At 35.5% G+C, this 15703-nt stretch overlaps 1 protein-coding gene across 8 annotated transcripts in view; it reads left to right on the top strand.

Annotated features, from left to right (window-relative positions):
• LOC124300716 (prominin-like protein) overlaps nt 1–15703 on the top strand; it is a 56676-nt gene that overhangs the window by 11997 nt on the left and 28976 nt on the right. For 7 of the 8 annotated variants that reach the window (XR_006907304.1, XM_046755038.1, XM_046755040.1 and 4 more), the window contains exons 2-5: nt 11662–11929; nt 14225–14577; nt 14683–14804; nt 14948–14971. Coding sequence is in view for 7 of the 8 variants with exons in the window: in XM_046755038.1 (XP_046610994.1) it covers nt 11662–11929; nt 14225–14577; nt 14683–14804; nt 14948–14971 (767 nt within the window). In the remaining variant the exon portion in view is untranslated. The remainder of the gene's footprint in view (nt 1–11661; nt 11930–14224; nt 14578–14682; nt 14805–14947; nt 14972–15703) is intronic. The other variant, XM_046755039.1, reaches the window with a different exon arrangement.

Here is a 15703-nt window from a genome sequence, read left to right as displayed (position 1 = left end):
GTTACGGACAGTTGGTTGACCTGACGAAACAACTGTCTTTGTCTAGAATTAGAGCGCATGCGCTTTAGGCCATTCGACCTTTAGATCACTCTGTTTAGTAAGAATTGCTCTGCATACCTTTCGCTTGTTTTGATCTTCGTAATCATCTGCAGATCCGTTTCATTTTCAAGTCTTCAAGAATTAGTTCTAGAAATGTTGCAAAATTTTTTATTGCGCCATCGTTACAAAGATCAGCTTCGTTTTGGAGTGAAGAAAATAAAAAAAAATTATTTCAATAAAAAAACCCTGCCGAATCGAGCCCGAAATCAATGCAGTTACGGACGACCCATGTATATTACATAGGTATATGTCTCGCGTGTTCCGAGCTATCCATACAGCATTCATACACGTGCATGCGCAGCAATTTACCGGCACCAAGAGTAGTTCATTATAAATTGTAATAACTGTTTGCGTAAGCGTGTACAATTACACTTATCGTATAATAGGCAGATGGAATGAGAGAAAGGAGAAGAAAGGTAAAGAAAGAGGCATAAACATCGAATTTTTTCGAGGTCTGACGCGTCCGAAACGGAAACTGTTTTTCATAGTAAATTTGAATATACAACTGTGTGTTGTCCATCGAAAAAGAAAATATCGACTTTTCTTGAATTACCCTAGTATACGTAAGACGTTCCGCGTTTAATTGACACGAATGAAATTGCGACCCTCTCAAAACCGCGATTCCTACCTTGTGACATGTTTCAATGTTCGAGTTTCGACTGAGATATAACTCGAAAACGGTATATCACGCGAAGCAAACGTTGACACGAAAAAGTTTCAGTTTTAAGTGAAATTTAAAGTTGATAAAAAATTTGAAAAGAAACCTTAGTTTCTTAGATTTCTCCAAAAATTGAACTTTGATCTTGGATCGCTTTTTAACGAGTGTACTAATCAAAAAATGTTTTCAGACCTTTTTTGTAGAACGTTCAATTCTCTACAAAGATCAGAATAGCGCTTTTTTAATCGATTGATCGTTGAGAAGGTATAAAAATCAGAAGAAGGGAAAATAATTTTTCACATGTTATTCTTATGGGAATTAAAAAAATACGATGAGGACCATCTTAATATTAATATTAAGGGCTCATTTTTTCACAGTAATTTTTTTTACATCCAAACGAAACCTTTGAGCCTGTTTGGAAGAAAAAAAAATTTCTGTTTTTTTTCTCCTGAATCACCCTAATATATGTATATATATACACATCATCCGCTATCAACGTTTAAACTTCGTTGAAATAAAAATGCCCAAACTACACATCATCACACCACATTCCTCTCGTCATTCAAAAAAATATCTCACAAAGTTTGAACACGTTTTGAGAAGATGCAGAGGGTTTTGGCCCGGTCGATTACACGTGGAATGGCCCACATGTAGAGGAAAGGATCGCGCTGCAGGGGAATTGAAAACCTCTGTGTTACAGTCAGTCTGTGTATCTTACCGCGTTCCAGCAGGCGCGCAAGTGGATGCCACGTGGATCAGAGAGATCAGAAATGGCCGCTCTTGCCCTGCAGACCTACGCCTTTTATCTTTCCCTCACTTTCCTCAGCCTTTGCTTATACCGTTTACACGTAGCCTACAATAAACACGAAGCGCCCCAGCCTTGCGTGGGTCGTTCTTACTCCGTAAACGCTTTTAACTCGACGCTCATTTTCCCAATTACAGTGTCTGTTCAATGCTTGGGCCCTCGCCTGCCATCGTCGCGAAGTCTGAACGATTTTACCGCACGTATGCGTGGATGATCAAGGTGGCTCTGATACTACAAACAAGAGTAATTTCACGTACGTGAACTTGGCTCGCCAATTGTCGAGAATGTGAATTCGGACTATTGCATAATTTGTCGTTATTCATCCGTTTTTTTTTTATTTTTTGTAGCACTCAATTTAAAAAAAAAAAGCGGATGGCGTGCCAACTTTTCAAAAATTAATCATCGTCAAAACATGCGTAATTCTGATTTCGTTGATAATTTGCCGTAAATAGGCCGCAAATTAGTCGTTAAACTTTCTTTTTTGTCGCGCTTGTTTATAAAAAAAAAAAAAATAGATTTTCAGGTTATAGGTAAAAAACTCATTTTCATTTTGTTCCTACTCAGAACTATATTTTTCATTTTACGTACGGTAAAAATGAAAATTGTAATGGACGGACTTTGCACTAACCGCAACTTTCCTAAAATTGCATGCATTATGTCCAAAAAATGCGTAACGGTGAAAAAATGGTAAATCGTTGTTGTTGTTGTTGTTGTTGTTATTATTATTATTATTATTTCAAACACTAATATATATATATATATATATATATATATGTGATTTAGACTTAAAAAAAGAATTGATTATCACAGTTATAAGGCATTTTCATTTCCAAGGAATTGGTCCATTGTCAAATTTTCTGTTCGATTTCTAAGTGAAAATGAAACTTTCGTCGTCACATTTTCGTGAGACTTTACATTTGCTTCTCCGCCCGACATCTCACAATTAAGCTTGAGGCCTTGGCTCCTGCGGTTTCTCCGCTGAGTTTTATCTAGGCAGTAATTAAACCGGCAAGACAAAAAGAGACACTAAGGCATTGCTACGTCTTCTAATTAAGGTTGACAAATATAGATATATTACGCGCACGGTTGTAAAATATGTAAGTATGGTAACTATACATAATTGTAAAGTATAGATACATATTTACTTGAAAAATTGCTGCTTCCTCATAAAACTGCTGTTCATGACGAAGAACAAATTCTCTGCAAATTTGAGCTCGATCGGATAAGAATTAGAGGTCTCGCTCTCCAGTTTTCGTTTTTACGTTGAAATAACACGTAAGAAATGCTTACTTTAACTCATAGTCGATGTCGCGTGAAAATATAGTAAAAAATGAAAAGTAATAAAAACATTTATTTTCTAAGAATTTAATACGATTATTTTTTATTTTTAAATTCTTTCAGACTTACCAAAAAGGTCGATCAAAAAGTCAGCAATGTTGTTTGCGCCAATTACGATATAGTGCTATAAAATCTTCCGAAACCTCTAAAATTTTCTTAAGAACTCTGATTGTCTGATATTAATATCTGAATCTGTTGCTCTTTCAAGCCCAAGTATCTCTTGTAAATCACTCATACGTTCCTAATAAACTAATAAGTGAACTAACCGCTCTAAAATTATCGACAAATGGAATCTCTTATTTGTACTTTGTCGGCTTAAGAATCTGTTCTTCTATAAACGACATGTAGGAAAGACCTTGTGTTTAATTAAATTCATTTTAATCGACTGCGACTTCAGCGCCTCTGATTGGCCATTCGCTTTTAGTTGGGACAAAAACTTGCCTGTTCGTACTATTTTAATACTCCCGAAATTACATCCTGTATGAATTCGTACAATGCCTTTTGCTTGCTACAGGCAAATTAAACGAAGGACAGAGAGTTTGATTCTGTCGGTGCAGAAACTGCGGAACGCTGTGATGCGTGGCGGGCATCAGGATGGCAATGACTTTACTCCACGCTACGTAGGCCTTGGCTTGACGTTTTAAAAGAATAAAAAGGAACGGAGACCCGGCCTTGGTCGATTCTCTCTCTCTCTCTCTTTCTTTCTCTCACTCCTTCCTCCTCTCTTTCCGATATTTTATTACAACTATAATGCAAATGGTACATGTACGTACCTCTAACAATCTACACGTGTGTCCGATATCTATCAACCTCTGACTTAGAGACGAGATCATTCCGACGATCGATGGGTATTCAGACTCATATTCGTAAAATAGAAAAGCGAAGAATATTGACATGTTTAAATAACTACTTTTCAACCATTAAATGTTAGTAGTACCGATGATTGAAATTGAATTGTTTGTACCAAGAACGTTCGAAAATATTACACATCGCACATTTGATGATGCATAAATTCTGAAGTTTCCATTACACATATCGAAACGAGGATAGATCAAGCGTTACGACGTGAAATAAAAAAATACTTTCGCCTACCCCGTTTTTTTGACCAAGATTAACGTGGAATCCTCGCTACGCGGCTTTATTTATTTTTCACTTTTTTCCTGACTTTGTAAACAAAATACAATATACCACGTTTTATACATACGTTTTCACAATTTTCTGTTATTAAGGAAACGTTAATCTCAAGTCGTGAAGAATACTAAATTACTACGACAAAATATTGACAATTTTTTACTATGCAAATAAGTAACTGTACCTACTGTAAAATGGAATTGAAAGAGAATGTTGAGAAGTGGTGTCGTCGTCACTTGGGATAAGTTAGCTAATTTAGAGATGTGTAACGTTATCTGCCTACGACAGTTAGGAAAAATGTTATTACTATAATAAATCGACAATAAACGATCTACGTACAATACAACACTACTCGATCACTTATCTGTACTGGAAAAAAATCCAGCAAAAGTGTAAAGGATGTATCTCAGTTTCAACAACAATATTGTCAACACGGTAAAATCTGCAGACATCCCGGTAAATTAGAATATCGTTAATTGCCTATACATTTAATGTTATTCACTGCCTCTGACATTTTGGGCAATAACGAACAACACTAAATTATTTAAGACTAGCTGCGTTTTGTATATCAACATGACATCGTACAACAGGTTCAAATTTCCTCGGGGAATTGATTGTTCGTAGTTTTAAATCTGTGAGCAAATACCAAGTTCCCAGTGAATCGATAAATACTTTTGTAAAGTCACTTCTTCGGATTTTATAATTTTATCCACCACTTTTGAACTCACTCGTCGAGAAATGAAATGATTAATAATTTCTCACAATGCAATAATTTTCACCGTAAATAAATATTTTACTTGTGTTGTAAAAATATTCATTTCTTTTCATTTTAGCAAACAAATCGCCGTACATCTTTCGTTTTATAATTTTTGAGCACAGTTGATGCGTACGTGCAAAAGCGCTACTTTCAGTCATTCGATGGTGACTTTTTTTCGGAAAGTCACTCGTTTCGTACCTCTAGAATAGAATATTCGTTAAGCCCAATTATACTTCATTTCTAAAATATGAAAGAAGTGTGAATAAAAACGCTCGAACGAAGCTCAAAGAACTCCGACGCTTTTATTCTCATACAAAAAATAATGAGATGGGTATACGTGTGTATATTATGTATGTATTCACGACTCCGCTCACTGTAACGAACACTGTGTAAGTCACAGCGCTAAAATCATCTTTCGCCTGCCTAACAACCTTTCAAGTAGATGTAGAAACATGAATCATATCTGATTCATTCTCTGTGAAGGATCAACCGAAATTATTTTTCAAGCGTTCCCAGTTCATAGTATTCGTAGTTTGAAAAATGAACGCTTGTAAAGTACTGTAGTAGTATTTTGCTGCCGAAATTTACAGATTCTTTGCCGATAGTAATGGATTCCACTTAAAAATGGCATAGAAGTAGAAAAAACCTTTAAATTACGGTTGGAAATATTCATGTCCCGACAATCTTTACTCTGCATTCATTAATTTTCTTTTGCTGCGTGTATGGATGATGTCGAAGAGTCGATTGATCGACTTGAATATGTTTGACCATTCGTTGTCGTTATTATATGCAAATAGCGCGTGGATTTTTGATTGTTCATCATTTCTAGCGGTTAGTGTGGACCGACAGGGTGAATTTCTATTAAATCTTATACTTCAACGAGCTATCCGGCTCTTATCGTACCTCGTAAATCATCAACCGCGATTGTTGAAATGTATATATGAGTGTAGCTGCTACATCTCATCGCCAGACCAAACGTCACGTACATACCTAATAAAACCATTTTCATCGTGTGGTGCTGTTTCTTTTAAGCCAGTTTATCAACAACTCATGATCAGTAGGTTCAAAAACGGTTATAAACCGGAGCATCTAGCGTCAGGGAATTTCTGGAAGATCGGGAAACGTCAGGGAATTTGATATGCCATTGATACGTGCTTGACACCCTGTAAGCTCAGAACGACTGCCAGATCCTTCATCGCAAAAGCAGATCCACGACCTATGACGGTGACTACAAATCCCGTTATGTGGATGAAATCGGGATTCCAGTTAGGGATGAACCAAAAGTTAGGACAGTAAAATAAGAGCGTTTAAATGATCTTCATTGGTGCTATTTACGCAAATGATGGTGAACTCGAATGAAACAATATCCTATTACCGAGTATTTTCAAGTAAATGCTTTGGTATGTTGGATTGCCTACTGCTGAGGAGAACAAATATCGGTAATACCACTGATGTATACCAATAACTAAATACTAGTTTTTCGACATATTGATGTACCCGATAGAAACCACTGCGACACCTGGCAGTCAGCTTCGGTACTATGTAAGACGCGGCAATTTTAATCAAATCAATGAGCATAGGAGTAGACAACGGTGGATCAGTCGGCTACGGTAATCGTAACAATACATATAATGAAGCAGAACGTCGTCTGCAGAACATCTCGAGGATTGAATTTCGTCACGTTACATATTGGAATATTAATAAGAATGATTTGATACGAAATGAGATTACTGGATTACACGTAAAAACAAGAATAAATCACTTCAAAAAAGCTGCAAATTACTTTCGTGAGATTCCGCTATAAGCGAGCCAAAATTAAGATAGATATCCTCATGGAGAGGACTTTTTGAGCATCGTTCGGAATAACGAGGAAGCTATTTGCAAGTTTCGATTTGCAGCTGTTTTAAAAGATGTAAAGTATTAATTATGAAATACTTGTCGTTGAGTCAACAGAGAATAGCAGCTGTCGAAACTAATTGTAAAATCGATTACTTATACATTATATACAAATTCGACATTTCATTCAATAGAGCGTACATTTCTTACATGTCCTTACGAATTGAAACCAATGCAGTCATGATCACGATGCGTCTCAGGATTACAGTTCATAATCTTTTTTGCGACCTTCCCATTTTATACTCCTTTACGATGTTCAATCGGTTAAATATGTAAGGTTTGAGATTTGAAATAATAAGTCTTCTCCCTGTTCTTCTTCTTCCCTACCCTCGTTCCGGATTAACGTACGAAAAGAGAGTACGGACATTTTCATCGGTTTTTGATTTTGTAATCCTCTGTAATCACGGACGTAAAGCGGGGAGGACATAAGATAGAGAGATGAGTGGTATCGATTGCTCAAATATGGCATAACCTGAACAACCTCTTCGGTCCTCTCAAACCTGTTATCTCTATGTATACATATAGAAGAGGAACCCTGTAACTTGTTCTGTCAAAGAGTTACGCTGATTTTTCGAGTTCGGGGGGTGTTCTCACCTATGGGTGACTTTCAAAAAATCTTTTAACCGTGGATTCCTGGAGCCTTTAATTCTAGCGTGAACAGTTTTTCGCAATTTCTCTTCGATCCCGTGGTTCTTGGCGTGGCGGTTCCAGATTTATCTCGAGGTGGCACCGCCACAGGTTTTTTTAAAAAAACGTGCAGAATTTAATTGGAAAATGAGCACTTAGTTTAATTAGCCTTCAATTAGCCCTTAATTCTTCCACAAGAGATTTATCGATTTTCGAATGTGGCGGTTCCAGCTTAAATTAGCTCTGAGTTTATAAGGTCAGTACTTGATCCACTGCTGATTCAATTCATATTCTGGATTTCGTTGAAATGTTCTCTCATATGTTTATTATAGACGTTTAAACGGAATAAAAATTTGTCCCGAGGAGAGCTCACAACTAGGGCCGAAATTTCGACCAAAAAAAAATGATGTTTCTACTGTATAATCTTAACTATAGTTCATTCCACGTAAGCCTCCACATAATAAACAGCATTATTCTCTTGTGACAATTGCGCCGTAATTTCCTTCACTCATGATGTTATGTAACCTAGGTTTCGTTCAACTACGTCCTGTCCACCTATTGCTCTATTAATCTATTTGCATTAGGGTGCTTCGTTTGGAAACAATATTTTCTTTCTCATCAAAGCATGTTTCTGAACGCGAATTCGAATATGTCGCTCTTCGAATTCGAAGTTTTCCCCATTTAAATAACACGAGGGTGATATCTTTCTTGAAAACTGTTGCCACTCAATCTCATTTATTGGTACTGACTTGATCCTGGAAGTATTTTGTAAAGAATTAAAGCCTTTAAAAAGTTGTTACCTGACTTTGCTGTAAAGTCAATAGTTTAGCTATTAACGACGTTTAAGTGTGAATTTTTAAGCAAAAAACGTAAGTTGTATATCGCTGAGGCTGTACAAAGTTGAAAATTGCTAGTACTTTTCGCATAGAATTTCATATCCGTTCTGGTGGAAAACCAAAAATTATATTGATTCAATTTGAGTGCGTGCGCGTCCGTGCAAATTTTGCACCAAGTCATGTAAAATTCGCGCAACTTTTCTTAACCCTGGTAAAATTCATGTAAATTTTCATAAACTCGAGTACGATTCGCACGAGGCTTGTATGGAGTTCAATTATTACACGAAGTCTAATCGAGATTATTTTGAACAAATCGCAAACAGCTCTGCAGTCATTTATATAGATAATTAAATTTCCTACAAATTTTTCATTGAATTTTCCATATAAAGTCAATAAGTTAGCCACTAAAGACGTTGAAACAACACAAAATATTACCGAAATTTTTACATAACAATGAGTTTTGCGGTTTATAACTTCTAATGCACGCATATTTTTCTACGAATCCTCGTCTACCTAAAATTATGATGAGGATGAAGTTAGTAACGTTACTCTAATAATGCATGTTTAGGAGATCTCGTTACTTCGCACCGTTAGGATCGTCTGAAATTTGATGAACCCTGATTAACAAAACATATACTCATATTTTTAAAAGCCAACTCCTTAAAAGTTGTTCAGATATTGCACAGTAATGACCTTTTCCCTGATGTTTCGCTACGTTAACGCTCCTAATTTCAGCCTCGTAAATTATGCCGCGAATCTTGATACGTGAACTATAATCTCCTGAATAAAAAGAGCTGTCATAGAATTAAAACTAATATATCTACTAGATTTTTAACCAGTTTGACGCAAACTGAAGTAAATCACCTACATCTAAAATTTTGTTAAAAATTTCCGTATTTTCTATTTTCGTTGTATACTTTTAAAGAGGTTTTCGTATCGTATGAATATGTATAATAATTTGACGAATACTAAATTTACGACTACCTCATGATAAAATTAACCCTCCGCCAGCCAATCTGGTCGATATCCTCCACCCTGACTTTCTCACTTATCGGTGTCTGGAGACCTTTTCATTATTTAACAATTTCTACTAATTAACTAATTGAAAATTTCTTAATGTAAACTGTTGAAATATCAAGTAGGCACCTGAAACTGATTACCCGAATTTTTTATAAACACACATGGCTGGCGGAGGGTTAATAAAAACTATAGATTTTCGACCAACCAACCTCGCCTTAAACCCGAAGTACGAAGAATTCTATAAGCCATAAACCGACTGCAAAAGCCATAACCTGAATTTAAATGCTTAACGGATCCTAGAATAATTCTATCTATAAAAAAATCCACCGTCCATATCCCATAAGCATTGTAGACCGCAATTGTGATTTTGCTTACGGAATATTGACTATTGTCTAGATTGAAATTCCCGGTGCCGTAAGCAGATTGCAGAAGCCGTAGCGCCATTGTTTTTATATGTCTTCTACCTTATGGCTATGGCTTATAGAATCCTATCTGTATCAGATTTTATACTTCTATAGGTACTACATTAGGATGTCGTGTCTTACACACCGCCTAATTTCCCATAATATGTTTGTGTTACGCAGGCACCTATTGTACGTATATCAAACGCAATGTATGACCGACCCATAAGATGTGTATAAAGGTACACTTGGGGACAATGAATCTAAATCGGCTAATTCTTTACACTAGACAGTTATGTTGGCAACAGAGATAAACCTGCAGCGCCACGGTCGGCCGAGCGCGAAACAAATTCAATCTCAATAAACGTAACGTAACCCATGACCGTCGAATCGTCGAAAATGACGTGTCAATCCAAACAAGTCATTATCCCCGTGGTATTCTAAGGTTAGATTTGACGGTCACGGGTTATGTTATGTCGCGCTCGGCCGGCTATGGCGCTGTAAGTTTCTCTGTGTTGCCACCATAACTGTCTAGTGTAACAAATTAGCCGTCTTAGATTCATTGTCCCCTAGTGTACATTCGTTGCACACATTTTACCTACTGGGCGTCTCGATCGATTTTTCAAAGTCACTGACCTCTTCTCCGCGTCACAGTTGCCGACGACGCGACGAGTTATCGTGCTTATCCTCTCGCATTGTCAACGTATTTATATGTTTTCGCATTATAACCTGCATCTCCGATATTACCATAGCTATGTGCTCGCCTAATCTTTCCTCACCATTGCCGATCATGCTCTGCTTGAACAATTCCTTGGATTTCCTCGTCATTTACTCAAGTCACCGCGTTATACAAGAAACCATTAATATTCAAGTTTTAATTATGATATCACCGATTCCTGATCGACCTGAATTCTATTATTTATACCAACAAAAAATATGAAGCTGAAGTTAGTAACGCTAATGTATCGCAACTTTGAAACAAAAATTACTCATTTGCACCTTTGTAGAATACCTGAAGAAGTTGAATTTACAAAATCTGAGCTTGTTGATGATGTATTAACAGTTTACTAAATTACAGGTAATCCTAAAGCTGCATAACCTCGACTTTTTCAAAAGATGCAACATTACATTAACGTTACGAACTTCAGCCTGATCGAAAAATGATCACGAATGTGCAGGAGTGTAAAATTCCAAGCCATATTTTTTAGATCAACATACGGTTCAACCCTTTTTCACCCTAAAAATAGAAACAATGTTGGCAATTACAATATTTACTCTGACCCCCCTCCCCATGTAAGAATTCATCACTATAAAACTCGAAACCATGCCTAAATGAGTTACGAGCCGGTACGTCTAAAGGAAATATTAATTAACTTTAATTAATTGGTTATCGATTGTAGGGTATGTGTTAAAGTAAACCTTCTCTGATTAATTGAATTTCGACTGAATAATGCTATATATATGATTAAAAAAATACTGTACACTGATTACGACTATAAAGATTACAAGCAGATCACAACGCGTACAAAAAATTTCACAAAATGACAACGAGATTGCGCAGATTACAAAGGTAATGTGTGGAGTGAAAAAGATTTCAAGGGATTACAAAAATTACAATTCATGGGAAGGATTTTGAGGATTACAAAAGTAACATAAAGACTACTAACGGTCACAAAGTATCAGAAGCGATTATAAGTGATTACAGAGATTACAAGGATCGCTCAGATAACGTGAATAACACGAAGCGATTTTAAACGATTTTAAAGATTACAAAGATAACATTAGGAATCTAAAGATAATATAAAAGATTACAAGGCATTACAGAGGTTGCAAATGATTACAAAGATTACAAGGTTTCGAGGATTAAAAGTGGTTACAAGGATCACTTGAAATTTCAGGGCGCGTGTGCACGAAATTACAACCCCGCGATTCATGCACATCCTTTCGCGACGATACTTATGTTTCTAGCTTCAAATGTTGGTGAAAATAAAATTCGATGTAATCATTCAAAAGTCCTATATTTGCTTGTCCTGAGTTTGTTAAAAATCGAATGTTTTTTTTAATAATAAAGTCAACCTTTCATCCTTTTGCAGGGATGATAACGCTGGAAGATGGTCAACCGAAGTTTGCAGATCCAGTTAAAGAGTGGAAAATCATTCTGAAGCATTACAGCGGTGTGGCCGGTCTCGCCATAGCCGGCCTATTACTCGCGGCTATTCTACCGTGTATTGGATTGTTCTTTTGCTGCTGTCGTTGCGCTGGTCATTGCGGCGGGCGAAGTCAACCTTTCGACAAGAAGCATGATCACTGCCGAAAAATTATGCTCAGCATTGTCTTGATCGCTGTTGCGACGATCATATTGTAAGTGTGTTATAAGTATACACTGTTCTCAAGATCATGTGGTACTCCTGCCTTTACCGACCGAGCAAACTCATTCTTTTTCTTCCTGTATTAAATAAACGGACGAACGGAAAGTGTTAAGATTTCGACGGTGCATCGCTCCTTTCTAACAGAATTCAGGAAAGTTACTCATATCCCAAAATCCGTCATTTTTTGATTCAAGGTTTAATTGAACTCGCCACTTCCGTTAATCTGGCTATACCAATATAGCGTAACAAGTAAATACAAATTGGAGAAGTAGTCGACTAATTAGCGAATAATTCACGCGTCGATATATTAACAAGTTTTTTGCGTAATGGATTGGCTGAGGGATAGAATATCTGTGGTGAGGGTGGTCTTAGGAGGACGAAACTGATGTCAATCGACAGTGATTAATTAAGGAATAAATCTCACATTGGAATTTTTCGAATTCAGTCTCACTTGCACTATCTTCACTATGTGGCGATGCCAGCATCATAATCAGGTCAACTTGCCTAACAATAAGACGCGTTTCAAGTCAATAAGAATACTCTCTTGCAACATTCCCAATTTTAATTTACCTGAATCTTTTTCTTTTACATATTTTACTGACGAAAAAATAACTATCTGTTGTACAAAAAATACTTAATATTCATATTTTCGATTCTATTTGATAATTTCAAATTTGACACACGCCCTCGGCTTCTTCCAATTGTTATATTTCCAAAAGTCGGACAAATAATTGAACAAACAAAGAAGCATGGGATGGGGTATGAAATATTCTTCAAACTAATGTAATAATTTTATTTATAACTATTTAACCGTGAATTCCATTGAACGAACCCAATTGACTGCCAATTTTAATAATCTAAAACCAATTTTGTTATATTCATCAACTAATTGTACATGAGACCATTAATGTTCAAAATTGACGAACGACGAGGTGTTTTTGAAAAATTCAATCTTCTTGCCTTATGACGATACGCACCAAGGTATATAATTCTCTTTTAAATAACCGTTTTGCAAATATTGAAAGTTATATTTTACACTTTATACTTCATTTGATTTTTTTGACGTAGCACTTGCAAAAAAATCGGAGTCGGCTGCCTCGAATCGTTTTTTTTTTTTTTTCTGTTGGTCAGAAACCATTTGGAATCGTACTTTACGTTCCACAACCTCAATATTGCTCAAAAATAACTCTGTGATGTCTCATTTTACTCCTGCTTAGTTTGAGAATGGTGGAAAGTAACTCACCCGAGAAGCTATTCACTCTCGAGTATACTCGCTTCTTACTACCTTATTTAACTTTAAAAAAAAAAAATAAGTTCAATGAGGTATTAAGAAACGAGTATACTCGAGAGTGAATAGCTTCTCAGCTTCACCTATACACATCGTTATCACTTAAAATCCGTAATAGATGACATCTTCCGAATACTGTCATGAAAATGCAATGCGCTAACGAAATTTGAACAAATTCCGTTTGATAGTTTAATAATTATAATGAAAAATTAGCATCAGTTTGGTTGGTTGATAAAAAAGGAAAATTGCAAGCCTTTAACGATAGATTCGAACAAGTCAACGACAAGAACTTTACTGACACTCAATCAGATCGTTCATTTTTACATATTTCTAAAAGGTATTTTTTTTGCAAAAATTTCTCAATATTTAACAAAGCAAATAAAATATGAAGTACGATTTTCAATATTTACAGAGGTGTCATTTGAAAACGAACCCCATACTTTGTGTGTACCGTCATTGGACAAAAAGATTGAATCTTTAAATAGAATTCCACCGTAGGTCCATTTTGAAAAGTGGTGGGTTAATAGACAATTAGTAAACGAATACAACCAAGTGTTCTTCATATTTCTAACATTGGCAGTCGATGACAAATAATAAGGTTAAATAATCAAATCAATGAAATTTACGGCAAAATGGTTATAAAAAAAATTATATTATATCTATATCAGTTTCGAGGTTATTTCATGCCTTCTGTGTTTGTTCAATTATCTTCATTACTTTTGAAGATATAGCTACTAGGAGAAGAGCATGTGTGCCGAATTTGAAATCTGAAATTATATTGTAAAGTCGAATACATGGAAACTGCACTCTTTCCGTCGAATAACTATCTCAATTCAAAGTTGAAAGAATACACAAAAAAAGTTCAGGAAAATTAAAATTGTCGATCGATGTTTTATCTGCAAAGCTTTCGGTTTCACATGAAACGACTCCCAGAATGTAAATTTCGATTTTTTAAAATATACGTCTTACATCTCATGTCTATCTCTCTTATACGAACAGATTTGGTGTCGTTTGTGCGTTTGTTACAAACGAATACATGCAAGAAGGAACTAACGAACTGCCGAACAATCTTAAAACTAACCTAAAGGATGTCCAATTGTACCTCCGCGTTACATCCCGTGAAATTGACAATTTACTTGGCACCAATTACAACCAACTCGAGTACACATTGAACAATATTCTCCAAGCAAGCGGAAGAATCGTTACGGAACAGCTAGCGAAATACTCTGACGCCGCCTCACTGACAAATCTGAATAATATCGTCTCTGGACTTGGTGAGATTGGTAATGATTTGAAGATGATTAAGGATATCACTCAAGGCTTACGGACTAATGCGACTCAATTAGAAATTGGTAAGAATAACTTATTTTCATTTTCTCTCCAGCTTTTGTTTACAGGAATAACATTTCTTCCTTGCGAATACTAATTCCTACTTATGTTTTGAATATTTATTGCAGAACTCCGGCAGGTGAAAAATAGTTTGCTGTACACTTTAAAAGAATGTACGATACAGTACTGTCAAGAAATTAGGAACGAGTACAATGTCAACGGGATGGCTGTTCAAGTTCATTTTGACAAGGTCAGTATTGTTACTACCATTATTACTGCATTTCTTTATGCGATGAACTTGTCAGCGTTAATGAAAAAAATATATCACCGAGTGTTCAAAAATATAAATCATTTGTATGTTAAAAAAATTACGTTTTTGCCATTTACATGCAGTACCTGGATAGATATTTCCCGAAGGTATAAGTAGTTCACTATCGTTTTGTATTTACTTGGAAATTATAGTAGTTGAATTTTTTAATGGAACTGCTTTTATCTAATTGAATTTTATGTAGAGTAGACATGTATATATGGGGCATACCATGACATCTCAATTAAAATTCTACGTCGATGTCTCAAATTAACTTTATAATTTTTTGTACGAAAGTACACGACACAAAACGCAGTCGCAATTTTTTCATAATTTTTCAACACAGCGTATTTGAACTATGACTCAAAAACTTGAAAAAAAAAAAAAAACTTTCTAAAACCTGAAAAATCTTACAAAATGTTGCAAAATGTTTGATATCTATTAAAAGAAGGAGATTTCATAAGTTCTAAAGATAAAAAAAAAAAAAAAAAAATTGATTCGAGAGCACTTTTGAAATGATAATGAACATATTATAGGCTCTTTATATGGGCCGAAAAATGTCTATTTAGAGAGTTACAGGGATGCAAAATATATAATTTTTTCGATCATTTTTCTCTATCTTCATTTTTCTTATTAATCTTTTGAAATTACGAAAAGTTATGAAAGAAGATGAACTTCTAATAGGTGTCAAAAATTGTGTTACATTTTATAAGATATTTCTAAATTTTTTCAGATTGTAGAAAGTTGGGGGTTTTTTTTTCTACTTCAGATACGCTGAGTTGAAAAATTCTGAAAAATATTTCGACAGCGATTTACGTAGTGTACTTTCGAAAATACAAAAA

The sequence above is a fragment of the Neodiprion virginianus genome, chromosome 3 (genome assembly GCF_021901495.1).
Source record: "Neodiprion virginianus isolate iyNeoVirg1 chromosome 3, iyNeoVirg1.1, whole genome shotgun sequence".
Lineage (NCBI taxonomy): Eukaryota > Metazoa > Arthropoda > Insecta > Hymenoptera > Diprionidae > Neodiprion > Neodiprion virginianus.
This window is presented reverse-complemented; position numbering and strand designations above follow the sequence as displayed.